Raw genomic sequence first — 27191 nt, forward strand, 5'->3', positions numbered from 1 at the left:
TCTTGAAGTGTGGAACTCCAAGTACATTTTAGCCCCTTTACCCACATATTTTCCCACTGGTACATCGGTATATTATACCCAAAATTTTTAGCCCATTTTACCGTACAATCTCTCACAGATTCTTCTTCTGTTTCAAATTTCAATAAAAAGTTTATACATTTTGGAAATAACATGTTCGTCATTTGTACATAGCTCTTTTTCAAACTGTCTTTTCATAATCAAGGCTCCATAATTTTTATCTGATTTGAACCTTTCTAGAAGATGAGCATAGAAAAACCATTGACGTTTATAACCTTTAGCTATTAAATCCTTCCTTGTCTACAATTTACAATCTCCTTGTGAGAATTCTAGTAAGTCTCCGTAAGTCAACCCATCCGTGTTTGGCAGTCATCTCCCTTCTATAAAACGCTTCCTGTGTTGAAATCCAAAGCGCTGTCTTCTGTGATAACTTTGTATTTATTCCAAATTCTCAAGATGGCCCTCCTAATACAATGATTTTTGAAGTCTGCATTGACCTTTATCATACCACAAATAAGCATGCCATCCAAATCTCAGGTCACGACCTTCCAAGGTCAAGAGCCTCTCATTTCTCCGAAGCGTGTTACTGTTACTTGGAGAATCTCCATACCTGCTTTGTGCCAGTCACTTGCTGTGACGACCTGGATAGCTCTGCCTTGTAAAATGTATTGAAGAGTGATCCTACAAACAGAGCCAATAATATATTAGGTAAAGGTGGGGGAAAAGATGCTCTGGGTAGTATTACCTTGCACTATCAAAGCTGTTTTGCATATAACTCCTGTCTGCAAAGAGTATGGGTGAAGTTCAACATGTGTGTGTCATGTCTGTGTATAGCCATGCCATGTTTGTTTGTTGTATCACTGGTGCCACAGTATACTGAAGTTATAATGCCTTAATGCTAACCTGTTTGTACTCTCCTCTAGCCATATTAACCATGTTCTCTGCAGTGTATAATTATTGCTCTCCAGGCCCCAAGACAGGACCTCTCACCTTCTCTCTCCCAAAGTATGCACCTCCTAGTTAGACATGCCCTTGAGTGTCTAGATGCCAGTTTTGCTACTTTGCCAGATGCTGAGAATGTACTGATTGTTTACTCATAACTATAAGAGGTTCTCACAGAACCCGTGTAAACTTGCGCGCCAAAAACCTAACTGTTGCTGGAACGCGGGTGTTTAAGTATATCATAACCAATATGTTTTGATTCCTCACTTCTACCAAGCTCTGTGATGGAGTGCAGACCTGAATGTAAAATCCTGAATAAAGCCTTTTCTATTGGAACAAATGCTTGTTCGCTGAAGAGGGACTAAGGGCTCTACCTGCTAGGGACTGACAGTGTGGCTGCAAATTTGCTTCACGTTTTGGTTTCCTGACTTGTGACCATTTGTACTTACACAGTACTTCAGTATGCAGTATGTGTATTTTCCCAGTACAAAAATGATCACTTTATGAACCAGCCACAGCCCACATTTGGTATGTTTGTTTACATTTCAGAAGCAGTGTTTAGCGTGGTTTATCAAGTGTGTGCTTTACCTTTTCGTTGTTTACAATACCTCTTTTTATTTCTGTTTCTTTCTTTGATTGTCAGAAAACAAGTTCATACTTGGTTAATGCCGTAAGGAGGAGTGCCTTTTCTGCCAACTGTCCAGAAGCACAACCCAGAGAAGTCAGTCATTCAGGTGGGCATCACAGACTTGCAATTCAGTTCTTAAAACGTTAATGTCTTTCAATGCTTTCTCCAGTTGTGTAAAAAAGAAAAAGTGCATTTGTATTTGTAAAGGTAGTAATTGGCTGATTCTTGCATGCCTGTAGGAATGCTGTGCTGCTGGAATAGCCGTGAATTTATCTATATACACTATAAGGAATATTATGGTGTAATGGAGTGGTGGTTAACATTTTCAGACCTGAAGCCCACCATTAACTCCTAGGTGACAGCACGGGATGCATCGAATGGCAAGCATGGGATAGGAATAAGTGGTTAGAGGTAGGACACCACCAAAGTTGTGGCTAGGTTGGTAGGCAGTCGGGGAGAGGAAGCACAAGCCAAGCGCCAGGAGAGTTGCTACCATAGTAACGAACAAACCAAATGTCACCGCTGCGAAGCAGTTCTCTCCACGCTTTCCTTGCGCTTCAGTGAAAGCCCGGCATCTCTATCGGGGGGGCTGCCTTCTCTACAAATGTGTGTCCCTGCTGAGGTGGTCTGCTGAGGACGGCTTAAATAGAGGGGTAGATTTTCAAAATGACCATATTCTTTTGTGGAGGGAGAATTTATGAAGAAATTGAAATATATACAACCCTTTCTTACCTAAAACCTAAGCCGGTTTTACTGATTTAACATCATTTGTACCTTGGTTAGACTATAAAATTGTTCTGTGTGGCATATTTATGAAGTTTAACTGTAGAAATAGCTCTGTTGTCTATATGAAACATGGTGCTGCAAAGTGCTACAACTTGGGTCACATATCTGAGTGTCAGGGGAAGTAAAAGCTGAAAATAGAAAACATGAATTTTGATGTAAACAAAGGAAGCTCCCGAAGACTCGGCACCATATTTGGATATTGAGTTAAGCGCGGAAAACACGGAACTTGTCTATTATGCACATCCAGCACATTTGAAGGCAGCATTAGTCACATGATGTGAACAATAAACATGTTTTCAGGGATATGTTTAATGTCTACAGTATACATAGGAATGGTCATTATTGAATGCTGAAAATGGTTTTACATAAAAATCTTCATAGTGCATATTATAAATGAGAAAAACATTGTCTGAAAGTATTTAGCTAATTCAAAACCAGAAAGTCCTTCATCTGAGTTCATTTCAGTGCTCCTGAAACTTCTAATTTTTCTGTTGAAAAATGTCCCCTCTGACTTTTTTCTTTTTTTTTAAAACGTATTTTTTATAAATTTTATATCCTGCCTCACATGGACCACTAAGGCAGCTAATAGATTAAAACATACTTTAAAAGATCACATTTTAAAACCATTAAAACCAACCAAAAATAATTAAAGCAATTAAACCCAGATCTAAAATACATAGACAGATATAAAAATAACATTTAAAACAATGGATAGGAAGGAGGGATCTCTGCAAAACAAAATTTAGAAATTTTTAGGTCAGACCTTCCGCTCACCCATAGCACTTCCTTTTTGTAGGCAATGAAGCTTCAGTTCATCAGCTTCAGTTTATCTACCCCCTTTGTCCTTCACACGTTTAGGCTCAAATTAAGATGGGTCTCTTGATGTCATTTGTCTGAGCAGAGGTAAGGAAACTTAGAAAATGTTATAAAAGTAAGTGAAGGTTTTTTCATTTTATCGGGTTTATTTCAACAAAATAGGTGATAACGGATCGCCCATCAACCCTCTCGACGAGGACGAGGATGAGATGTTCTTGGGGTCACCTGCTCTTCTCATTGAAGAACAAAAAGCACCAACAGACATGTAAGTGGTTTCTCAGGCCAAAATGGCAACGTGATCCTGTTCCTGTACGTCTGATTCCAGGTGGTGAGGAGCAAATGGTCAGTTGCACTTTCTGTGTTTCGGTTGAATAGCTTGCTCCTTCTGAATGATTAAAAGCCTTCGTGTTAGATTATGAGATAGTAATCACTGCCCTTACAAAGGGAAGCCTAGCCATTCAGCTATTGCGGTTGCATTTAAAGTAGCAAAGCAGGAACTGTGTAAATTGCCCTTGGATTTGTCATAATGACAAACCCAGCACTTTCTGGCGTGGACTGCCTCCCTAACCATGTGTAACGTATAGCCCTGGTGAGAGTTAGAAGTCATCTATTCCTCACTCTGTGATAGGTCTGGCCTGGTCTTTATTTCCCAGTTGACAAAACTTTGAACCCTGAACCTCTTGGCATCTTTTTCTTCCAGTTAGGGAATCTCATTGAGGGATGTTGGCAGACTTCCCTGGCTTCATCTGTGGTGAATGCAGTCGCGGTTCTTCAGGCAGGGCTGGTTTAAGCGAACAGGCTGCACACTTCCTCTTGTTGCCCTTGAACCCAGAAGGACTCAGTGGGCGTCAACCCACGGAAATATTTTTAGCTGGCTGGTTGTCTAAGTTTTGAATAGGTTTTCACAATGTCATTTGCGTGTTGTGGGTGGGGGGTTGTTGTTGAAGTGAGGGTTGGAAGTTGCAGTTCTGTAATCAAAAGCTGCCACTCGCTGTCAAAGAGATCGATCTTCCTTCATTTCCCTTCACAAAACCCCCAGAGCCCAAACCGATACTGAAAGCCGCCTTTCAGTATCAGCCCTATTTTAACTAAGAATCTTTTAAAAACGATTAATTAATATAAATTGAACTTGCGGACTTCCTGTAAATTTGGGGTTTGGGCAATAGGAACGATCACTGTTTGTAGACATCGTCCGTGGTAGCTTATTGTAGTGCTGTCTGTGTGGCCAAAAGACTGCAAGGCGATGCAGAGTAGGGTAGGCTACCGATCAGTATGAAGCCCACGTGACTCTTAAAATATTGTTTCGAATTAAAGTAGTTTGAAGATTGAGGGCATCAAGAAAATGATTTATGCAGTCCAATAATTATCTGGCACCCATGGGAGATACTGGTTAATCACATGTTCAATTAGGGAGGGAAGGATTTGAGTGTTATTTTATTTTAACTGTAAATGTTTTTAATTTATTAATTGAAAACCACCTTAAAACACAAGGAAAGCCAGGATAAAAATGTTTTAATAAATAAATAAAATTAATAGATCATTGCTCAGATGGTTGCTATATCTGAACTAAAGCAGCGTATCTAGCTTTTTAAAAAGCAAGCAAGAAACTGTGAAAAGCTCCTCCTGCCTTGCCCTGGGCCCTCCCCCTCCTCTTTCCTGGATCTTGTCTTTAGGCTTCGGATACGGGGAGCGGGGTTGGGGTCTATCCCTGCCAGCCACACATGCCTGATCTGGCTCTGCTGCCTGCCCTCTGGCCCAGCTGTGCTCCTCAGTGTCCTAAAGGGCTCTGGGTTCACAGTCACACTTGCTGCAAGTTCCAGCAAAAGTCCTGGATGCAGATGCAGATGCTGGGGGTGGGGGTGGGGGGTGGTCAGGGCTACTTTGTCCTGTGAGCTGTGCTCGGGCTAGTCTTGCATTTGCTTGGCAGCCGCCTGGCCAGTCCCACTGCCCTCTGGTGCCTGAAAGGGTGCCTGGTTTGCAGCCACCCTAATAGCAAGTCATAGAGTGCCAGCAAAAGGCCCAGCTTATCGTGGGCAGGAGCTTTGGATCCAAGGGAGGAAACTTGGTGGTGGTGAGCTGGGGAGGCAGTGGACCTCCTTCCTTCCAGTAACTGGCAAGTGTGGGCAGATGCCTTCTGCCCCCAGGCACCACTCTGCCGTGGAACTTCACTGGGTGACCTCGGCCCAGTCACGTTTTCTCACCTTAACCTGCCTCTATAGGGCTGTTGTGAGGATTTGTTGGAGGACAGGAGAGTGGTGGGAGCCACTGAGTCAATGAAGTAAATTAATATATATTTTTTTTTATAAAAAAACACCAAAACAGTTATTGTGGATTTTAAGGCAATATCATTTAGAAAATCAAATTCAGGTTCAGTTTCTGAGATAAGCTTTATTCATTAGTCATGGCTGCTATTTTTACAGGTGGAGTCCTAATTCCAAAATTAGGAAAGTGAACTCCCCCCGCAACTCCAGAATGATTTCCAGTAGTCAAACCTGCAACGACAAAACCTCTGCTTAAAAACGCACGGGCTGGATATACAGAGACAGATATTTATGACTGGGGATGGACCGTAGGTTGTTGATTAACTGAAGCCAGCTTCTTTAAAAGATTATTTAGGTTATTGTAATATGGAAGTTTTTAGTGATTTCTTCAGATATCTTTTTTGGAAGTATTTGGGTTTATTCTCAGTGGTTGCATCTCTTTGGAGACGTCTTTTTCTTTTTGTCCCTTAGGGGCTCGGTGCCTCAGAGAGCACTGCCTTCCCTTTCTTCAAATACAGTCGCTTTGGAGTCAGAGAACCAGGATGAGTTTTTGATAGCCGAGTCGTTTGGGGGTCCCTCTGCCTCTTGGCTTTCGGAACCCAGAGGGAAGAGAGCACCCATGAGAAGGAGGGTAACTTCTCCACGGCTTGAAAGTGGCACGGCTACGAAACAGCGGGGCATAGAGAACGCGCACTGTGGGGATCAAATTCCAGCCGTGGAACAGCGCGGCAGTCTCTCAAAGCAGCCACCGTCCATTGTACCTACAGCCCAGTGGTCACCCCCCAGGGGCCAGGAAAAGTCTCCCAGAAATGCACCTCTGAACGAACAAGCAGAAAGTAAACGGAAGAATATGCAAAGTTCTGTTCGAAGTGCTGGGAGAAAACACAGAGTGCCGGTTTCAGAGGAGAGTGTTGAAAATGAATCCAGAGAACTGCGCAGCGAGTGGGCTGGCGAGCCTCGTGGGGGCGGATTAACTGGTTCAGAGAAGAGAACTGGCCGTGCTGGTAAAGCCACCGTAGTCAGTCCTGGATATGAGGGTGGTGGTGTCTTACCCCCAGAAGGTTCCTGTGAGGCAGAAAAAATACTTTCCTCCACAGAACGACAAAGTAGTTGGACACCTTCAGTGCAGTAAGTGTGGTTATACATTTGTTTCAGATCCTATTCGCCATTTTGGTTGTATTGAATCCAGCAGCCTTCCCCCCTCTGCCCAGCAGTCCTTTCCAACTGTGTGAAGGTGAATCCTGGGATGGGGCGACCCACACGGACACACAGGCCAGTGGCTGGAGCCTGGAGCAGGAGGAAGACAGCCCCACCCTCTCATCCCTTTCCCCACAGCAACGGAAGGGCTGCTTTTTCTTCTTCCCGCTGCCCACTGACTCCCATGGCTGCTGGTCCATGCAGGTCCCCTGAGTGGGAAAGGATTGCTGGGGGAGAAAAGGAACCGGGAAAGATCCGTGACTGTTGGCACCTTCTCAGGGATCCTGTATGCTGGTCCTTTCTAGGAATGGAAGACAAATAGAAGCAGCTCTGGGCTCTGAATCCAGGCAAGGAATTGCATACTCCTTCCAAGAGAACCCTCTAGCGTCACCGCTGTGTGAAGCTTGCGTGTTCCAACCTCCTCAGGCAAAGCAACTCTTCGAAACACCTTCCTAAATTTCTCCTGCTCCCCACCTGGTTTTCCTCACTGGCACCCCACCTCTCTGCTTTTCCCATGGGTCCTTTTTCTCTTCTGAAGGGTGTGGCTGCAGTGAGTTCCCCCGCAATCTTCCTTTTTCCTTTGATCGGTGTTATCGGTGCTTCAGTCGCTAGTCCTCAGACATGAAAATGAAGGCTGTGGAGTATTCTTTTGAATCCAAATACAGTTGCATAAGGCAACAGATTTATTGTGATGCACGCCTTTATGTACGAGGGCTCGCTTTGAATGATGAGATAACGATGCCGCAATAGACTTTGTGGCACCTTGCAGCAGAATAGTTTGTTTTGCTGGAGTGATCTGACTGTGCCTCAAGGATTGCTCCCTTCCTGCCAAATTCTAGCTGCTTCTCAGGGACCAGCTTCGGACTGGTTGGGGGGTTTCAGTCAAGAGTAACCAGAGAACTGAGAGACCAGCAGTCATTGGACTGCCAGGCAAGGTTACTTTGGGATCTTGCCAAAGGATGTACAGGCAGCTTACTTACAGGGCAGTGAGCCCTGAGCAAACCCATGGCAGTGCGCCACAGTTCAACTTGCTCCCCACTTCTGCAGTGATAAAGGGCCCTCACTTGAGCCCCTGGAGGGCTGACCTGGGCAGTTGCCTTACTGTGGGGAGTTGCCTAGTTGCCGCAAGTTTAACAACAACTGTTCAATCTCTCTTAGATGTTCTTCCCTGCGGGCTATAAATATGAAAGATCTCAGGTAAGTTTCCTTATAATGTGTATAATTTTAAATCTAAATATGTCAGCTGACGATTTGACCAGCTAGGAACGTGCTGAAGGGACGGGAGCTGTGTCATTTGGATTGGCTTTTTTTCTTTCCCTGAGAGAGGCATCTCTCTACACCTTGCCTTTCGCTAGAGCTGGTGATAGAGCTGTCACTCCACCCTCTTCTTGTGGATTTTGCTGTGGTTGTTGATTAGTGTTGGCTTGGGACACTACCAGATGTGGGGCTAAGTTTGCACAGGTATCCTAAGATCTGAAAACAAAGTTCTGGAAATGATGCTTATTAAATCTTTCTTCGAGGTGCACCATAGTTGAACAACTTGAGCTCTAGTTCATGTGCCATGCAGGAGCCACCCATTACTCCAGAAATTTGGCTATATCAACTACCCGCAGTTTATATCTTGTCACAACACCACAGCTGTTGATTATTGTGGAGAAATATGTAAAAGTTTGTCTTTAATAATAGAGCAGGTACAAACTATAACTTGTTCTCTTAATAGGGATTTAAGTGCAAGGCCGATGGAATTAGGGTGTGCACCTAACCAGCTTCACATCAGTGTCCTACTGCTCTTGGTTGATTTCTTAGTGAGGGTTTGGGCAACTGGCAGTGAGCCATGGATTGTGCTTACACCTGAATTCCTTAATGCTTGTAACCGTGGTCTGTTGTGTCTGCACCTTCGAGCGCTGCCGTGGTTTCAGACAGTCCCCAGCAACAATGTTTAATGTGATGTAACTGTCTGCAGTCGGAAAGGGGAATCGGCAAAAATCCACCCCCCAGCACACAAAGGGGCAGAGCTTTTGCAAGTGACCTCTTATTCCACCTCATCGTTTCCCCTCCTTTAATTTCAGCTAGTGGAAGGTCAGACATTGTGTTTGCTGGTACGGCTCAGTTTAAAAACATGTGAAAGAAGAGATGGTTCTTAATGTTCAAAGACTAACTGGTTTAAACAAGTTTTTCATTTCTTGACTGTTTCCCTTTAAACCAAATGTAGTACACCAAAAACTAGATTTGGGTCCAGTAGCACTTTAAAGAACAACTAGATATCCAGGGTATGAGCTTTCGAGAATCAGAGCTCAGATACCCAGTGGCTGTTTAGCATTAATTTGACACTGTCCCCTCTGACAAGGAAACGGTAAGTTCAGACCATCTGCTCCAAGTCCTTGTCTCAGTGGATCTTGACTTGACTGTTCAGCTATAGAATATACAGCATTGGAAGGCCAACACTAAGAAATGTTTTCCTTGGAGGTTTTGCGGAGATACTCTAGATATCGGAGTGCACGTTTGTTGGCCAAGGAATAGCTACTCCACATGCCAGTCCCTTTCCATTCATTCTAGATCCATCTCTGGTGAGCAGTGTCCACTTGAAGGGATATGAGCCTACTGTTTGTTGCTGTGCTTTGTGATTTAATCTCTAAACACAGGCTTCTTTTTTAAAAGTGGTCCAGTCTGCAGTCAAAATGATAAAGCATATTTTGAGCGTGAAATGATGATTAGAAGTAACAGAGAATCGTTTTCAGGTATGATGTGTACATGTGGAAAGAGATGATGGATATTTCTATATTGTGTTTGTTTTATGTGCTGTCAAGTTGCTTCTGATGCATGGCCTGAGCAGGGCTGTCGAGGATAGAATGTTTGGGAGGGGGGCTGGGAGGGGGGCTCCGAGGTTTGCACCCCCCCCCAATTCTAACTTTAGTTGCAGATGTTGAGGGGGAGATATTCCAGTGGCATTTGGGGTTTCTTTAGCAATTCAGAATGGTGCCCAGCCATGGAAAGATGTGACGTGGAAGAAGGCATTGGGGAATTAAAACTGCAGGGGGTGTGAGAGGGGGGGTGAAACGAACAGGTGGGGTGAGCAGCTGGGTGGTTGGCTCAAGGTGCTGGGAAGAGTAAAAAATAGCAGGGTTGGTGGGTGATGAGGTGAATACCTGACTGAAGGGGGGAGGGTACCAAGGGAAGAAAGGTCCGGTGGGTGGGAGGGGGGGGAATGGATTGAGAGGGGTGGTAAAGGAGGGTACGTGCCCAGGGGTGGAGTGAGAGGGAAAAGTTGCAGGGAGGCTGGCAAAGCAGTCTCAGGGGAGGGGGGCGGGCAGTAGGACAGAGAAGGAGATTTTCCTTCCATCCAAATCCTCACAGGCCCCCAGCTTATACAGAACTGAATCTACCAAAACGTTCTCTAATCTTTTCCAACTGAACAGAAGTGGTATGATACCACATAATTAGATTTTCAAAACAGCTTTTGACAAATTCTAATGAATTCACTGTCGATTAAGTGGACTGAGAAATAGTTAAAAGCTGAGCAGTACTGGGAATAAACGTGTGTAGGTGTAAACAGTGTGTGGAGCAGAATCCCACATGCATCTGTGCGAAGGCTGATGATATTATGAATCGGAGGTCAGTACCGAGGGAGGAAAGCCTAGAGGGACCACATTCAGAAAGCAAATTAGGAACAGGCCATGAAGAACTAGAAAAAGGTTCTCCCTACATTAGGTAACTGGACAAAAAGTACGACGGGTTATATTCAGAACCATCAGGTCAGCAAATCTTAACTTTACGTTAGAGAAGTGGGGTCTAAACTGGTTGCAGCTCTCATGGAAGGAGGTCTGGTGGTTAATGCTAGAAAGCTTGAAGAAAATACTGGATTTGTGAGTTGTGGCAGCAGAACTGGTATGTGCAGTAAGAGGAGGTGTTCCTCAGACTTGCATAAGGAATCAATGGCTGTAACGCCCTTTCCACTCCCCCCCCCCAAAAAAACCCCTCTATTAACTATATTTTTGAAAGAAAAGTCCTGCTTTGTTACGAAGGCAAGTTTTGAAATAAGAACGTGTGTGCCACCAGTGGTGGAGGGCTTCTATCAGCCTTGGATTTTACTGCCCCTCGTTGTCATCGTCCCTTTCAGGTTTTGATCGCTTAGCTGTAAAGCTCCAGCATTTTTATATCTCTTTATCTGCAGTGCTTGAATGGATGCAAGGAATTTCAGCTACCTGAGAAGGGGTTGGCCCCAGAAGTTCCTAAAATCTCTTGTTATTTTATTAGAATCCGCTTCGGAGGAAGACTCTGCCTTGTTGGCTTCAGATTCATTAAAGGAAAAAGGAAGTAAGTTTTTCTTGCTGTGGTGTCTTTTCTAGACCTCAGGCACTAACAATTAGGGCGCCTGTAATCAGTGCAAATAATTGGGGTTACGGGAATTCAGTTAACCCCAGAAAACAGTTCCTTCAGCGAGTCTCATCCTTCAGTTTCAAGAGTTCATCCGGAAGCAAGTGCTCAGCACTGGCCACAGTTTAAAACTTAAATGGCCCTGACTATAATTGCCCACTTTTAAGATCCTGCCAAATCATAATACATCGACTGGGGTGAAACTTTGGCTTCCAGAAAAAGGCCTTTTAAAAATATTTTATTTATTTTTATTTTTATTTCCTTAATTTATACCCAGACTTTCTCCCCAGCAGGAACCCAAAGCAGCTTACAACCTTTTCCTCTTCCCCATTTTACCCTCACAACAACCCTTTGAGGTAGGTTAGCCTGAGAAGGTGTGACTGGCCCAAAGTCAACCAGTGAGTTCCATGGCAGAGCGGGGATTCGAACCTGGCTCTCCTGCCCCTGGTGCAGCCCTGGATTCTCCTTTTTGTGACCTTTCTGTGTGAATTGGCCGAGTTCTGTGACTAAAGTGGGGAAAAAACCTGGGACTAGAATGTGTTGCGTTCCCAAAGGCACATCCTTTGATTGAAGAGTGTTTCTGAGAAATGGCTGCCTGTCTCTCTCCCCGACTGCGATATGGACTTAACTTACGTAGATCCGCTTTTTGTTTCTTTGCCTTCTGCCACAGCCTGTCTTCGTCGAAGCAAGCGACTGCGGCTTAAACCTTTGGAGTACTGGCGTGGGCAGCGTGTGAAGTATAAAACAAGACCTTCAGGTATCGGATAACGCGCTTCGGTGTTGCCTACGTGCCTGTTTTTCCTGGCTGCGTCAAATTCAGCGGCATCTGAAAGACTAACAGCATTTATTTCAGTATGAGATTTTGTGAGTCATTAATTGCTTCTTTAGACATGTATAGAACTCAAACTGAAAATCTTATTTATGGGACAGGTTTTTGGGGCGTAAGTTACAGTGGAGGGTAGGAGTGTGCCCCCCACCCCTCCAAATCAGTATTATTCGGATCCAGGTATCTGGAATACCATATATATTCAGTATTTTTGATATTCGGGTCCAAAAATACTGGTATAGTATTCAGATCTGGGTTTTATTTGGGAATCAAAATATATTAATATCTGTTATTCCCTATGGAGGAACATATCCGGGGGTGGGGTGGGAGGCGTTTTTTGAGCAAACTCTTCCAAAATTGCAGAGGACTTAGTGCTTCCTGTCCAATAAGTCTCCCAAGTATCAAGAAGATTGGACCGAGGGGTCCAATATTGTGTATGGAGAGGCAACAAGGAGCTACAGCAGGCAAGTCCAGGGAAAGTTTAGTGAACAAAGCAAGGAAGGTAATGTGGGAGGGCAGGCAGGGGAAAGCAGCACAGAAGAACGCAACCCAGATACACAGTCCTGTATACCCCCACATTTTGCAAGCAGTTGCAACTGCCCCAGTAGCACCAGCTTCAAAACTGTCTTTCAGAGGCACTGAAAAAAGGCAGGCCTGAAAATCCTTGATGGACTCCTTGTAAAAAGGCACATGGCTGCTATGGCTGCTTCCACGAGTCTTTTCCCTTGGCGTGAGGAGACCCAGGTTCAGATGTTTACCTTGATGCTCAGTGGAGCTCCTCTCACTTTGGCTTTAGGGTTCCATTTGTAACAAGGTCAAAAAGAGTCCAGTAGCACCTTTAAGACTAACCAATTTTATTATAGCATAAGCTTTCGAGAATCAAGTTCTCTTCATCAGATGCCTGATCAAAACTGGGCAGATACAGAAGAGGAGGGGGAAAGAGAGAGAAAAGGGAGGGGTCATAAATCACAAGAAGGCAGAATGCAATTAGCATAGAGGCAATCAAAACATTCCTTTGCTTGGAAATGTAAACATCTCCTTTTGGTGTGCAGTCAGTTTGTAGCAGTGAAGGTGTCCAATTCCTATGTAGTATAAGCCTTCGGTAACCACAGCTCTCCCTGCCAGTTGCATCTGACAAAGAGAACTGATGAAGAGAACTTGATTCTCGAAAGCTTATGCTACAATAAAATTGGTTAGTCTGAAAGGTGCTACTGGACTCTTTTTGATTTTGCTACTACAGACTAACACGGCTAACTCCTCTGGATTTGTAACAAGGGAGTTTGGCATGGACATAACAGTGCCGCCCTCCCTCCAGCAGATTCAGGTTCTGCCTCTTGGAGCCTGCTGTCTCCAACATTAACCCCGTCTCCCTGCAAGCAGACAGACTCTGCCCTTTCTTTTGCTTTAGCCTCCAGACTTTTTTCAAACTCTCATAATCCCTGTGGGGGAAAGTCTGAGGTCAGATAAACTGCAAAGGAAAGAAGCAGAGAAGCTGTGGCCTCTCCCCCTTCCTCTGGCCTATTCTGAGGAGCTGTTCTGTGATTAAAAGGGATGGAAAGTATGACACACGCACACGCACGCACACACACACACACCCCGTGACTCTTGTTGTCTGTGTTGTTAACAGTCTGGCAGCTAACAAAGCAGAGACAGGGATGCTGGGAGGGAAGGCTGGGAAAGCACCAGATCTCTCTCTCTCTCTCTCTCTCTCTCTCTCTCTCTCTCTCTCTCTCTCTCTCTCTCTCTCTCACACACACACACACACACACACACACACACACACACACACACACACACACACACAAAATGTGGTATTCAAAGAAATACTGTCATCTTTAAAACACACACATACTGACACCTCCCCTAAGAATTAATTCTTGTGAATACATTCTGTGTAGTAGAGCAGCAGGACTGGAGTCCAGTGGCACCGTAGAGAGCAACAAGATTCTCATGGTGTAAAGTTTCAGTCAGCTCCCTTCTTCAGCTCTGACTTTGGAAGCTTAGACCCTGAAAATCTCGTTGGTCGCTCAGGTGCCACTGGACTCCAATCCTGCTGTTCTATTACTATTATTTTATACTTTAATTAAATGTATATTCCACTCTCCCTGCAAGCAGGCTCAGAGTGGATCACAGTCATATAATAAACGAGCAACAGAGCCTGTTTTGAGAAGCAATGCAACGGGTTCTCCCAAGGCCGTACAGCTGCCTCGGAGAGCCCCCTGGTGCAGCCTTCCCACTGCCTCCGCAGCGGCTACAGTACTGAGCTGTGCCTTCCCCCTGGCTCCACCGTATCTCAGAGGCCTGCTGCAGGTGGCAGAGGCCCAGTGCAGACCTCCCAAGGCCCCACAGCGGCCTCGAGGAGCCCCACCCCCACGGCGCAGCCTTCCCGCTGCCTCCGCAGCAGCTACGGGACCATGCTGCACCTCCCTGCCAGCACTGCAGCCCCTCAGAGGCCTGCCACAGGCAGCGTGGAGGCCCTGCAGTGGCCGTGAGGAGCCCTGTCCCCTTGGCATGACCTTCCCACTGCCGCCGCGGTGGCTGTGGAGCTGTGCTGTGCCTTGGTGGCATGGACCTCCCAAGGGCATACCGCGGCCACAAGAAACCCTGCCCTCCCGGCGTGGCCTTCCTGCCGGCTCTGCAGCATCTGCAAGGCCAAGCTGTGCCTTCCTGCCGGCTTCATGCAGCACAGAGGCCCAGCGTGGACCTCCTAAGGCCCCACGGCGGCCCTGCTGGGTCACTGGGCCATGCCAACAACTCGCTTTTATCCTGGCGGAGGCACGCCCACAGGCCCTTCAGCGTGTCTGCCCCAGGATAAAAAGTGAGTCCTCGCCAATACGGCTCAGCTTTTATATAGCAGGGTACAATAAAAACATGGTAGCATAAATTAAAACATGAATGAGTGAAACAAGCCATTAAAACAGCTGCGCACATATTGCACAGGCCATCAGCCATTAACCAATCCACGGGGCTGGGTGGCCAGCTACCAGATGGATACAAAGCCTGGTGGGGGAGGGCAGATGTCGCCTCCCCATGTCAGGAGGCCGCTTTGATTGTTGGCCCGCTTCATCCACCCTATGCCTGGCGGAACAGCTCTTGTCTTGCAGGCCCAGCGGAAGGATAGCAACTATGACTGGGCCCAAGTTTCCACAGACAAGAGAGTTTCACCAGGATGGTGCCACGGCCAAAAAAAGCCCTAGTCCTGGTTGAGGCAAGGTGTGCCTCCTTAGGGCCAGGGATCACTAGTGTCCGCTGAACACAGCAGTCTCCGGGGAACATATGGTGAGAGGTGGTTCCGCAGATATGCTGATCCCAGTCTGCTAAGGACTTGAAAGAAGGCCAAAACCTTGAACCTGATCTGGAATTGCACTAGGAGCCAGTGCAGCTGGCACATAACCGGTATTACATGTGATCAGAACGGGGTCCCAGTCAAGATACGTGTGGCTGCATTCTGGACCAGTTGTAACTTCCAGAGCAGGCCCAGGGGTAGCCCAGTGTAAAGCAAGTTGCTGTAGTCTAACCTGGAGGTGACCATTGCATGGATCACTGCAGCTAGGTTGTGGGCTGAGAGGTGGGGAACAAGTTGCCGCATCTGGCGAAGATGAAAGAACGCAGATCTGGCAACTGCCGTGACCTGGGCCTCCACTGACAAGGCGGCATCCAAGACCATGCCCAAGCTCCTCACCACTGGCACAGGTGCCAGCAGCATCTCATCGAGGGTTAGGAGTTAGATCCCAAGACCTGTCAGTCTGTGGCCCAGGTGAAGGACCTCCGTCTTTGCACGGTTCAGTTTCGGTTGGCTCCGTTTTAACCAGCTAGTCATAGCTTCCAAAGCCCTGGCCAGATGTTCCAGAGCCAAATCCAGCCAGTAGTCCCTCAAGAGTTAAATGTCATCAGTGTACTAATGGCAACCCAATCTGAAACTCCACACCAGCTGGGCTAGGGGGCACGTGTAGATGTTAAAGAACGTCAGGGAGAGTATTGCCCCCTGTGGAATGCCACACGCTAAGGAGTGGCAAGGCAACCACTGCTCCTCCAGCACAAACCAACTGCAGACCAACATGGCTACCCACCCAAAACTATTCTGTGTAGTGTATCGAATAGGTCTCTTCACAAATGCTAATTACAAACCATATATTGCAGTCTGGGGGGAGGGAGGAGGGTTTTAAAAAACCCTCTACACAACTCCATTTTGTTGCAAGGCTCCCACTTGTGCATTCTAATAGTCAATTGGCTGCAATCTGTCAATATTTAAATCTATGAATCGGGACTACTTTGGCTACAAAGCATAGGTTCGGCAAACTTCGGATACACCCCAAGTTTGCAGAAAAATCTGAAGATAAGAAAGGAGGTTTAAAAAAGCTAAAAAATGAGAACCGTTTTTGAGTTGGCAGAGCTGCTGGCAGACGTGGTGTTGGAGATACCCAGACTTACTGTTCTGGGGGACTTCAGCATCCATGCTGAGTGCTCCAAGTCAGGCCCAGTTCAGCTCAGGAATTTATAGCTTCCCTGGCAACCCTGGGCCTCTCTCTTAAATAATGAAAGGTCCAACACATGAAAGAGGCCACACCTTGGACTTTATATTTTGCTCTGAGCCTTTGAGGGACAGTCTTGTTTCAACATTAGAGATTCGGCCTGAACCGTGGTCAGACCATCATCTGCTGAAGGCAAAAGTAAATATGGCCTCAACACCCCCCACAATGGGGAGTCCAGTTAAAATGATTCACCCACAAAGGCTCATGGACCCTTCTAGATTCCAAAGTGCCTTGGGGGATCATAGGATTCCAGACACATGCTCCATGGAAGTTGCTGTAGGAACGTGGAACACTATAGACCCCATTGCTCCTTGTTGACCCCTCCGGCCTCTGGGACAGAAGCCAGGTTTATCATGGAGCTGGCTGACCTAAAGAGGGTTTGAAGGTGTCTAGAAAGACACTGGCGAAAAACTCGAGTGGAAGGTGATAGAGCACGCTACAGAGCCCTCTGGAGGACCTATGGAGCGGAAATTACGATGGCAAAGAAATTGCCATCTTGCTTGGCAAACATTGCGTCGGCTAGTTCACGACTGTTCCAATTCTTTAAGATATCCAGACACCTTCTAACTCCTAAATTTGAACCTTTACAATCCCAGGAACAGTTAGTTGCATGGCCTTTGCTAAGTTTTTCACTGATAAAATAGCACAAATATGCTCTGATCTAGATGCTAGCTGCAATGCAGACGAGATAGAAGAAATGCTTAATGCACCATCTGGCTTACATTTGGACTGCCTTGAACCAATTACAGTAACAGATTTTAACAGGATTCTGATATCTATGAAAGCCTCTATTTGTGTGCTCGATCCTTGCCCATCTTGGTTGTTAAAATCAAGTAAGTACCACTGAGGTCTATTGTACATCAATCACTAACTCAGGGCACCTTTCCCCACCCACTGAAACAGGTGGTTATCCATCTGCTAATTAAAAAACTATCCCTAGACAAAAAAGATGTGCCCAATTATCACTCAATCTCTAATCTGTTCATTCTGGGCAAAATGATTGAGAGAACAGTAGCTGACCCACTCCAGACTTTCTTGGATAACTCTAGTGCTCTGGATTCTTTCTAGTCTGGATTCAGACCAGGGCACAGGACAGAGACGGCACTAGTAGCGTTAGTAGACGATCTCCGTCTGAACACTGGCAAAGGCCATGCCTCCTTACTGTTCCTCCTGAATTGATCAGCAGCCTCTGACACAGGAGACCTTGCCATCCTGTTGAGGCATCTAGGAACAGAAGTGGACCTCAGAGGATGTGCCTTATACTGGTTTAAATTGTTTCTTATGGAACAGACTCAAAGGGTTGCTGTCGAAGATCAGCTATCTCCAGAATGGGAACTACTAATGGGAATACTAATGGATGTCTGTTCCAAATACATTTTGTTATCTTCACATATTTTATTTATTGTTTTCTTTTCCTTTCTCTTTTTCAACTGCCATGCCAAATATTTCCCAGGTTTGTTTGCACCTTCAAACCCTTTTTGATTCAGTCTTTTAAGATTCCACTCCAATTCTTTATTATTCATTGCTGTCAGCTGTTCTTGTAGTATTTTAATGTCCTGATAAATTTTCTTTTTCCCTGGTCTCTTCTTTAACTGTATTTCTTTGGCTTTTATTTTCTCCATAATCTCCTGTCTCTTCTCCTCTTTCTTTTTTCTGGCTCTTCCATTTAAGTCCATTAGTATGCCCCTAATTACCGCCTTGTAAGTATCCCAAACCTTGTTGGTTGGTACTTCTTTATTCATGTTGTATTGTATGAAGAACTTTGTCTCTCTTCTCAGCATCTCCATATTCTCTCCCTCTTGAAGTAAGTCCTCATTTATTCTCCATCCTTTCCTTTTGCTCCTTCTCCCCAATTTCCACATAATTGGATTATGATCCGAGCCTACCATCGGCATTATTTCTACCTCCTTAGTCCATAACGCTAAGTCTTTTGAGGCCCAGATCATATCAATTCTCGATAGTGTAAAATGTCTTGCGGAGTAAAACGTAAATTGTCTACTTTTCGGGTTTTGTCTTCTCCATACATCTTCTAAGGTTTCCTGTTGTATCAATTCAAAAAACAACTTTGGTAGCAGTCCTCTCTTCTTTTGTGCAGTTGGTGATTTTTTGTCTAAATCCAAATTTGTCACTCCATTGAAGTCTCCAGCAAGTATTATCTGGTCATATGAAAGTTCATCTAGTTGCTTCCTTAAATCCTCAAAGAAGCTTTCTTTTGCTCCATTAGGTGCATAAATTCCAACTACCAGCACTCGCTTTGAATTCCATACGCATTCCACTGCTATAAATCTGGCTTCCACATCTTTCATTACAAACTTTGGCTATCTCCAGAATGGGAACTATCTTGCGGAGTTTTGCAGGGCGCAGTCTTCTCTCATGTTATTCAAGCTCTACGTAAAGCCTTTAAGAGAATTCATTCGCAGCCATGGAGCTGGATATCATCAATATGCAGATGACACCCAACTCTCTATCCAGGTCCCCACAAGATTCAGTAGAAATCTTGGATCACTGGCTAACAGCTGTGGTGAAATGGCTGAAAACGAACAAATTAAAATTAAACTCAGACAAGACAGAAGTGATGCTTGTTGGGAAAGCAGCGATCCTGAAAGACATTGTACTCCCCACTTCTGAAGGAGTTTGTCTGACCCTTGCAGACTCAGTTAAGAGCCTAGGGGTTATATTGGATCCAGCGCTATTACTGGAAAAACAAACTAAATGCTTTCTACAACCTCTCCCTAGCCTGGAAAATGGCTTTTTACCTCGACATATGGTAACATCAAGTCTTGACTATTGTAATGCATTATACGTAGGTCTCCCATCTGAACTAACTAGGAGACACCAATTGGTGCAAAATGCTGTGGCTCGATTGTTATCAGGAGTGAGCAGGAGCACGAACATCACTCCCATCCTGCAGTCACTCCATTGGCTGCCCATTAGTAACTGTGCTCAGTTCAAGGTACTGGTTATCACTTATAAAGCTCTTCACAGCCTTGGTCCAGCATACCTACGGGACCGCCTCCCTTCATATGCTCCCCCACGACAGCTTCGTACTTCCAAACAGGGTCTCCTGCAGTTGCCACCCTGCACAACGGCAAAATCGACAGCAGCCTATACATGGGCTTTCTCTGTGGTGGCCCCCAACCTGTGGAATGGCCTGCCTGAGGAGGTCAGGAGAACCCCCAGTCTCCTGGCTTTCCGCAAATGATGCAAAACCAAATAAATCAAAAAGGCTTTTAACTCAGATAGGAGGGCTGTACTGTAGGGATGGGATCTCAGATGTTTTGCTAATGAGTTAGGAACCATAGACTTCACCGCTGTGTTGTATTGGATTCCTACTAATGCTATGTCCTTTTGAACTTGTATCTATTTACCCTATGGAAATGTTTTTGATATTGACTGTACTAATCTCACAATATGTAATCCACCTTGAGTCTTGATGAGAAAGGCGGACAATAAATAAATAAATAAATAAATGTATTAATAATTATTAATTAATAATCAGTTCCTAAGAATGTAATATCTTAAACAAGTATCTCAGCTACCTCATAACCAGCACCTACACTGGGACTTACTTGTGAGACTTTCTTAGCAAGAAACTTAACAAAAGCATCACAGTTAATCATCAGATCTTAAGAATTTAAAGAGTCAACAAGGACTGAAATTTAATGTTAACAAGTCAATCCTAGTTTTTGACTTGGGAGTTAACAAGGACTGAAATACCTTAAACAATAATAAATCAAATAATAACATTCAGTTTATAGACCACCCTTCAGGACTATTTAACACTCACTCAGAGAGGTTTACAAAGTATGTTGTTATTATCCCCACAACAATCACCCTGTGAGGTGGGTGGGGCTGAGAGAGCTGTGACTGACCCAAGGTCACCCAGCTGGCTTCAAGCGCAGGAGTGGGGAATCAAACCCAGTTCTCCAGATTAGAGTCCCGCGCTCTTCACCCCTACACCAAACTGGCTTTCTGGATGTGAAGTAGCTGAGGCAATGGTAGGAAATATGCAGGATGTCTTTGCCACTTTACCATCACCTCGTAGACCCAGTGTGCTCTATAGCTTGCTCAGTCAGATCCCATCCAGGTTTTCTGCCATCAGTGTTCTAGACGTCTCCTGCCCCTCTTCAGGTCACCAGCTCCATACTAAACCAAGGCACCAGGTTCTACCTTGAGTGTGTGAGTGGTCAAAGGAAGGAGAGGCAAACAGGCCAGTAGTTTGCAGGAGCTTCTAAGCTCTAATTGCGATCTCCACAGAGATGTTGTTTGGAATGCTGAAATCCCCAGAGCATTCTGGAATTCATTTGGATCCAAGTCTCCATGGTAGGCCATTTTAACTGGCCTCCAGCTATCTTCACCCAGGCCTTGAGGAGGCAGTGCTCAGACCATGGCAGAGACTGAAGCTCCAGCCCCCAAACCCCCAAACCAGATCTTCCTTGAAAGGCTCGGTGCAAAAACTTAAATCTTTGTTATCTGTAAGGCGTGTTGCAATCTGAGAGAGGCCCACGGTAGCCAAAGAAGCTATGGATTCCTGTGCTAGCCTGGACAGGGCACCGTTGGTATGAATGTTTAAATTGCCCAGAACTTTCAGTCTAGGTTTCTTCTGTACCAAGTCTGAGATTATTCCACCACTACCACCCCTGGTCAGACGGGGCTCGCAGGAAACTACGTGGCCAGTAAAAATAGAAATCCCAATCTGTCCCTGGACCCTAAGATTAGGAACATAGAATCAATACTGGCAATAGTTGCACCAGAAATCTGTGAAAGGGAGATTTGATAGCCACACCCCTTGTTCCATATATGGTGAAAGCCTTTGTTGTTGAATTTTGAGCATCACTTTGCTTGTGTGGGAAGTTAATGCAATGGTCCAATAATTGCTGCAGTCTTTAACATCTCCTTTTTTGGGATTTGAATGTAATTTTAAGTGTTTTGGTCTGTGGGCCATTGTTTTGTTTTCTTTATTTGTTGGCATATCCTTCTTTAGATTTTAATGGAATCGGTTTCTGTAGCTTGAAATAGTTTTATTGATATATCATCTATTCCTGGTGATTCGTTTCTCCCAGTTGCCTTGAATGCAGTTTTCTATTCACTTTCTAAGACTGCAGGTTTACAGGAGGTTTTTCGTCAAAGAAGATTATTCTTTGAAGGCATCTGTCATCTTTCCATCTCTTCTGTATAGTTTCTTCAGTATATTGTTTCCATCTTTTCTTTATTCTTTTCTGATTGGATATGATATTTTTGTATTGATCTTTCAACATCCCTAGCCATGGTTTGAATTTCCCTTTGATTTTCTGGAACAGATCTCTTGTTCTTCCTTTTTGTTTTTCACTTCTGTTTCTTTGAGCTGGTTATTACAAAACTTCTCTTTATCTCTGTGTGCAAGTCACTGTAAAGCTGCATTCAGAATTCTGATTCTGTTTCTGTCATCTTTTGCTTCTCATCTGTCTTCGGCAATTTTAAGCGTTTCATCAGCCAGGCTTCTCCTTTCTTTTGGCTACAGGGATTGTCTTTGCACATCTTCCTTTATAATGTTTCTGGTTTCAGCCCACAGTTCTTCCAGTTCGTGATCAATTAAACTTAGTAATGAAAACTTGTTCTTTTTTTTTGTTCTTTAATTTTTCCAGGAATGTTAATCTACATTATATTTTGATACTGTGATTCTTTTAGTTTTCAGTTTTATTCTAATTTTTGATATTAACCACTTGTTGTCTGTACTTTTATTAAAATAAACAGGACGTCTTCGGCTCTACAGTTCAGAGATCCCCAAAATGCTCTTAGTCATATTTTTGTTCTAATGCTGCACTGTTGTGTTCAGCTTTGCCTTCGCTAGCGGTTTTTTTTTAAGGACATGAAGCCCACAAGTGATCCCACAACATCTTTTTTGTTCCAGGAGGGCTTGTCGTAAGTGGAATAATATCACCTGCACCAAAAGAACACCATAAACTTAAAAGAGCAAAAAACCCCATGAAAATGGACTTGGGTATGGAAATCTCTGCATCTTTTTGTTATTTTTCCTTTGCTGCTACAAAGGTTTGAAATTGGGCTTTGGGAGTTAACTAACTGTGTAGAAATCAGGGATACAGGCCCTGAATTTGCAGCACTGCATCTTTCTCAAGAGAAGAGCCAACAGTGTACAGGTGAATATATAGCTGTTGCATTTTACTTTTTGCTGAAAGATGATATTTATCTTGTTGTTCTCCACTTGGCAAAGGAGGAGGGGTTTGTCCCTGTAGCTGCTCTGAACTTCAGAAGCATTTAGCTACACATTGGAGACATTCCCCTCCTCCAAGAAGTAAGCAAAAAATTTAGCTGGATATCAGAGGCAGCCAAAATTTGTGAACCATTGGCAATAAAAATGACATAATGGGTCTCCTCTAACAGAGGTGACTTTCAGCGCAATCCTCAGTGCAGACTGTCAGTGTACCAGATGGGCTGGCCTCTGCCCTTAACTTGGGTCCGTGATCTCTTGGTGATAGGAGAGCCTCTGACCGGTCATAGAGAGCTGTGCATACAGCAGTTGCAGTTGGGAGCTAAGCTACATTCAGAAAGGAATCTCCCCCCCCCCTTGATTCTGCGTTTGTGTTGCTGGTGTCTTGATAGGCATATCTGAGGGTGCCTGAAGTGTCACTGTACAGAGCCTGTGGTGTCACTGGAAAACTGCCCAGTGCTTTGTGCTACTGAAATTAATATCAAAGACCTGTGTCAGAGCTCTAGAATATTTCATCTGTCTTCTTCCAGAGCCGCTTAGCAGGGGATGATGTTCGGTATCTTCCTCCATGTAGCCATCGGGTGTCCAGTTTTCCTTATTTTGGCTTCTGTCTTGCAGGGACGATACTGGGCAATGCTATAAAAGATAATTCACAACCAGCTTGCGTATTTGATGCAGCATCTCAGCAAGTGGTTCTTGAAAGTAAGTGACATGGACCTTTTCGAATGCTTAGATTTTTCTTTTAAACGTATGCAAATTTCCTCGTTCCTAGATTGTTCAGAAACCATGGTGGGGAAAAAGGCACCGCACCAGGTCAGAACAAAGGAAAAACAGCAAACGGTGCAAGGAAAGAATTCTTCCACGTTGAGTAACCCCGACGCGTTTGGCCTCAGCTTTGTCAGGGGGATCTTGAGGATTCTTTTAGATGTCTGCACTGGTTGCAGAAACCGTGGTGACCATATGCGTCCTTTAATCTCTGATTCCTGCCCCCTCTTTTCGGTATTCCTGTCCCAAATAATGGAGTCCCCTCGTTCTGATATCGCCTGTGGTACTACTTTTTAGTGTGCTGCTGGATCTTCTGTGGCAGCATGATGATAAAGTAAATTGTTGGTGATGGTTTTGCCAGGGCACAGCATGTATTATCTGCTCTGGAATCCATTCTGAATATTTGTTTTCCAATTTTATAACAGAATGTGTGAGCAGCAGTCATTCACATGTGCTTTTCTTCAGTAATGAAGCCTTGTCTGTTTATAAATATTTGTCCACGCCCCTCTTTTCTGCTGGCAAAATGATACTGAAGCCATTCAAGGAAAAGGGATTTCAATATTCCCATACAGACACACTGGTAAGTAGTTAAAGTAGTATTGTATACTCCTCGACAAAACTTGCAGTGTCAGCAAGTTCTTCTAGCTGGTGTTTATAATTAGTATAGACTAAGCGTTTAACTAGTTTAACAGTTCTGTTCATTTTGGACCTCTTGAGGCAGGACACGACTCTTTTTCTTAGGTTCAGCATATCAGTGTATCAAGATTACGGCAACTTAACATGAGAGAGATATTGATCCCAAGAGCCCTAACCACCCATCCACAGAGGCCACAGTTCTGTATCTGCACGAGTCCCCGTTCTGCCCTGGGTTCTTTCTGATTGGCTGTTCCAGAGGGAGTGGGCAATGGGCTGTGTGTATGGTCAGTTGTAATTCCCAGTGAAAGAGATTATATACCCATTCTTGAAAGAGGCTGTCCGCTGTTCAGCTGTATGGATCATTACTCTCAGACTGTCTTTGCCGCAGCTGCAAGTTGAATTGGGCCCCTGAAGACCTTTCAGGTGCCAGTCCCGTTCCTTCAGCTATAGAGCGGCTGTGGGGAAAGCAGGTCTGATCCAAGCAACCCAGAGCCGACTTGTTATAAAGCATGTAGTCTGGACCAAAATGTAGTGGGAAATGCAAAGAATGCGTTACGCTGCGTTTTAAGCTCCTGGCGCTGGTTCTTCTTGAGCTGGTCAACCTGCGTCTGACTGTGCTGCTTCAGAGTGAGTTCAAATCATTTTTGTGTTAAATTTTGCAGGTTTTTAATGTTGTCAAAGGCAGACTTCTTTTCACTCTCTACGATCATTGTTACTCTCTGTGCACCGGAGATTATTTCTATGTTCCAGCAGGTAAGTGTTCTCAGCTAAACTGCTTTTCCAGATATAGGAATGAATGTCAAATTGAAGGCAAGAGGAAGAGCTTGAGCATCTGCAGAATTAAAACTGGACAGATACCTTCCAAAGCAGTGCTGGGGCACGTGCCTTATGTGCAGAACTGTGCGTGAAGCCCGTTTCATGTGGGCTCCCTCCTGAGAAGCATCATGAGCAAATGGGCTTCCTTTCTCCACTGCTTTGGGCCACCTGCAGGGCCTCAGAATATGATGCATCCTGTCCTCCCCCCCCCCCCGAGAAAGTGCGATCCCACCCCCCGGCTAGGAACCCGAGGAAGAAGCCCGCGTTCACCATGGCTGCTCTGGACTGTGTGGCAGTAGCTCTGTCACCATCTTTCTGTTGTTGAGAAGACAGACAACCTTAGCTAAAAGGATTCTTAATTTTAGGCTGAAAGCTGCATAAATGCCTGTTCATTTTGGCACTGGCTATTAGTGAAAGAGTCAAATGATTTCAAGCCTAGTAAAGGGGATGATTTTTAAAGCTGCCTGCCTTGCTTCGTTCTGATTTCTAGCATAAATGATTCTCTGTCATACTTTTAAAAATCTAGTGTGATATTAGCTCAAATTTAGAGCAGTAAAATTCTCACAAGATCTTAAACTTCCTAGCAAGGCTTCTTTCTGTGCTAACCACCCCCCCCCCCCCCGAATTCTGTGATCTCTGTTTATAGAGCAAGTTTACGTAACTTCTTTTCGTATAATTCTGAATTTGCTGGTCATTGGGAAAAGCAGCGTCGCCCATTTGCACCCACTGGGAATATCGTTCCACTTCAACACCTCTGCTTTTTGAACAGCCCCCTTTCAAGCTGAAGGGCTAGAAGACCTGTTTTTCTTTTTATTGAAAATAAAAGCCTGGCTTCCTGTGCTCAGTGCTGCCTGCCATGCGGTTCTGCACTTCTGCGGCATCCAAGTATCCACTCAGCCTTGCAGACGAGCAATAAGCCAAAGGGTTTGAATCGGAGAGCAAAAAGGGATGTTGGCTGTTCCCTTGTTACACGCATTCTTCTGTTGTGAAGCACTTGGAACAGATTAAAAATTGATATACGACCTCTACGTATGTTCACAGGCCCCACCTTGGAAGGAAAATGGGGACTTGTGTGGTTTGTGGGAAATTCTTATTGAATGGGAGGACATGAGACCGACATTCTTAATATTAACTCTGGGTGCTGTCCTATGAGCATGGTGAATTCTATTAACATGGAAAGCTTCTGAATGTTAATATTTCCGTTGCAAATATTTCATGTGAATTCATAAAGCAGCAGAACTATATAATCGGCACTGTGTCTAATTCTAGGTAATGCATACAATGTACAGAATATCTCCGATGAAGAATGTATTTTGTTTTTCACACAGATAAAAGGAAGCAGGTAAGAAAATACTATGGTATGCAACTTTTGGATATGGTAGTCTGTATATTTCTCTTATTTTTCCTCTCTCTCTCTCCCCCTTGCCTGTTTTCTCCCTCTTGTTATTCTCTTCTTACAGAACTCTTAGCTCTCTGGTAAATGGGGAGGCCCATGTTGTCAGTGCACTGTGAAATCTGGTGCAGGGCAGGAACTTGAGACCGTCAGTCGAATCTTTTCTAGACTCGAGGCATGTTGAGAAATACGTGAGAGGCAAGCCATTTGAGCGGATACCATTTATCACATTTTTATCCTGCCCTGCCAAAGAGCTTGTGGTGATGAACGTGGTTCTCCCCTCCTGTTATACCCTCACAACAACCCCGTGTGGTGCCTGAGGCTGAGAAAGCAAGAGAGGTTCTGCAGTGAACTTTATGCCCGGGAAGGGGGTTTGAGGACCAGCCGTCGCGGTCTCTTGCTCTAACCGCTACAGTGTGTTGGTTTACGTACTCGGTGTGCCTCTGCAGCGAGCCTTTGGGGAGTCAGTTGCTGTCTTCTTCCAAGACAGCTTTCATAAACATACAAGATTTATGTATGTATTTATTGCATTTATTCTCTGTCTTTCTCACTAAGGCAGATTACAAAATATTTTTAAAAATTCGGTCAGACATCCAATAAACAATGCTGTGGGAGTAGGATTAGAAAACAGTGCTGACAAAAGACTGTCTAAGGCACAGCAAGACATGCCAGAATGCAGGAAGTGTATTACAGAGGGAGAAAACACTGCAGTAAATGCAAGATGGTATGTACAGTAAGTACTGCACTGAACTGCAATCCTCCTGTTCCCTTATCAAAGCAATCTCCTGAACGTTTCCATTATGCTACAATTTAATCCCTTTATAAAAATGTCTGCCTAAACATTTCTGTTCCACACACAATCCAAGTTTTAGAAAATTACTTGCCAGGAGCAAATCAATTTTTTAAAAAATTAAGTAGAATTTAAAAAAAAATGGGGCAGGAAAACTTGGCAAGCACCTTGAGGCATCTATTGATGAAGGGAATAACAACAAC

The 27191-nt window shown here is 44.6% G+C and overlaps 1 protein-coding gene across 1 annotated transcript in view; it reads left to right on the plus strand.

Annotated features, from left to right (window-relative positions):
- Positions 1 to 27191, plus strand: part of CENPC (centromere protein C) — a 37966-nt gene that overhangs the window by 6121 nt on the left and 4654 nt on the right. The window contains exons 5-16 of the mRNA XM_054991607.1: positions 1604 to 1694; positions 3353 to 3455; positions 5923 to 6579; positions 7807 to 7845; positions 9307 to 9386; positions 10903 to 10962; positions 11693 to 11779; positions 22271 to 22360; positions 23207 to 23290; positions 23779 to 23933; positions 24652 to 24742; positions 26075 to 26147. Coding sequence (XP_054847582.1) covers positions 1604 to 1694; positions 3353 to 3455; positions 5923 to 6579; positions 7807 to 7845; positions 9307 to 9386; positions 10903 to 10962; positions 11693 to 11779; positions 22271 to 22360; positions 23207 to 23290; positions 23779 to 23933; positions 24652 to 24742; positions 26075 to 26147 — 1610 coding nt within the window. The remainder of the gene's footprint in view (positions 1 to 1603; positions 1695 to 3352; positions 3456 to 5922; positions 6580 to 7806; positions 7846 to 9306; positions 9387 to 10902; positions 10963 to 11692; positions 11780 to 22270; positions 22361 to 23206; positions 23291 to 23778; positions 23934 to 24651; positions 24743 to 26074; positions 26148 to 27191) is intronic.

Source organism: Eublepharis macularius, chromosome 11 (assembly GCF_028583425.1).
Source record: "Eublepharis macularius isolate TG4126 chromosome 11, MPM_Emac_v1.0, whole genome shotgun sequence".
Classification (NCBI taxonomy): domain Eukaryota; kingdom Metazoa; phylum Chordata; class Lepidosauria; order Squamata; family Eublepharidae; genus Eublepharis; species Eublepharis macularius.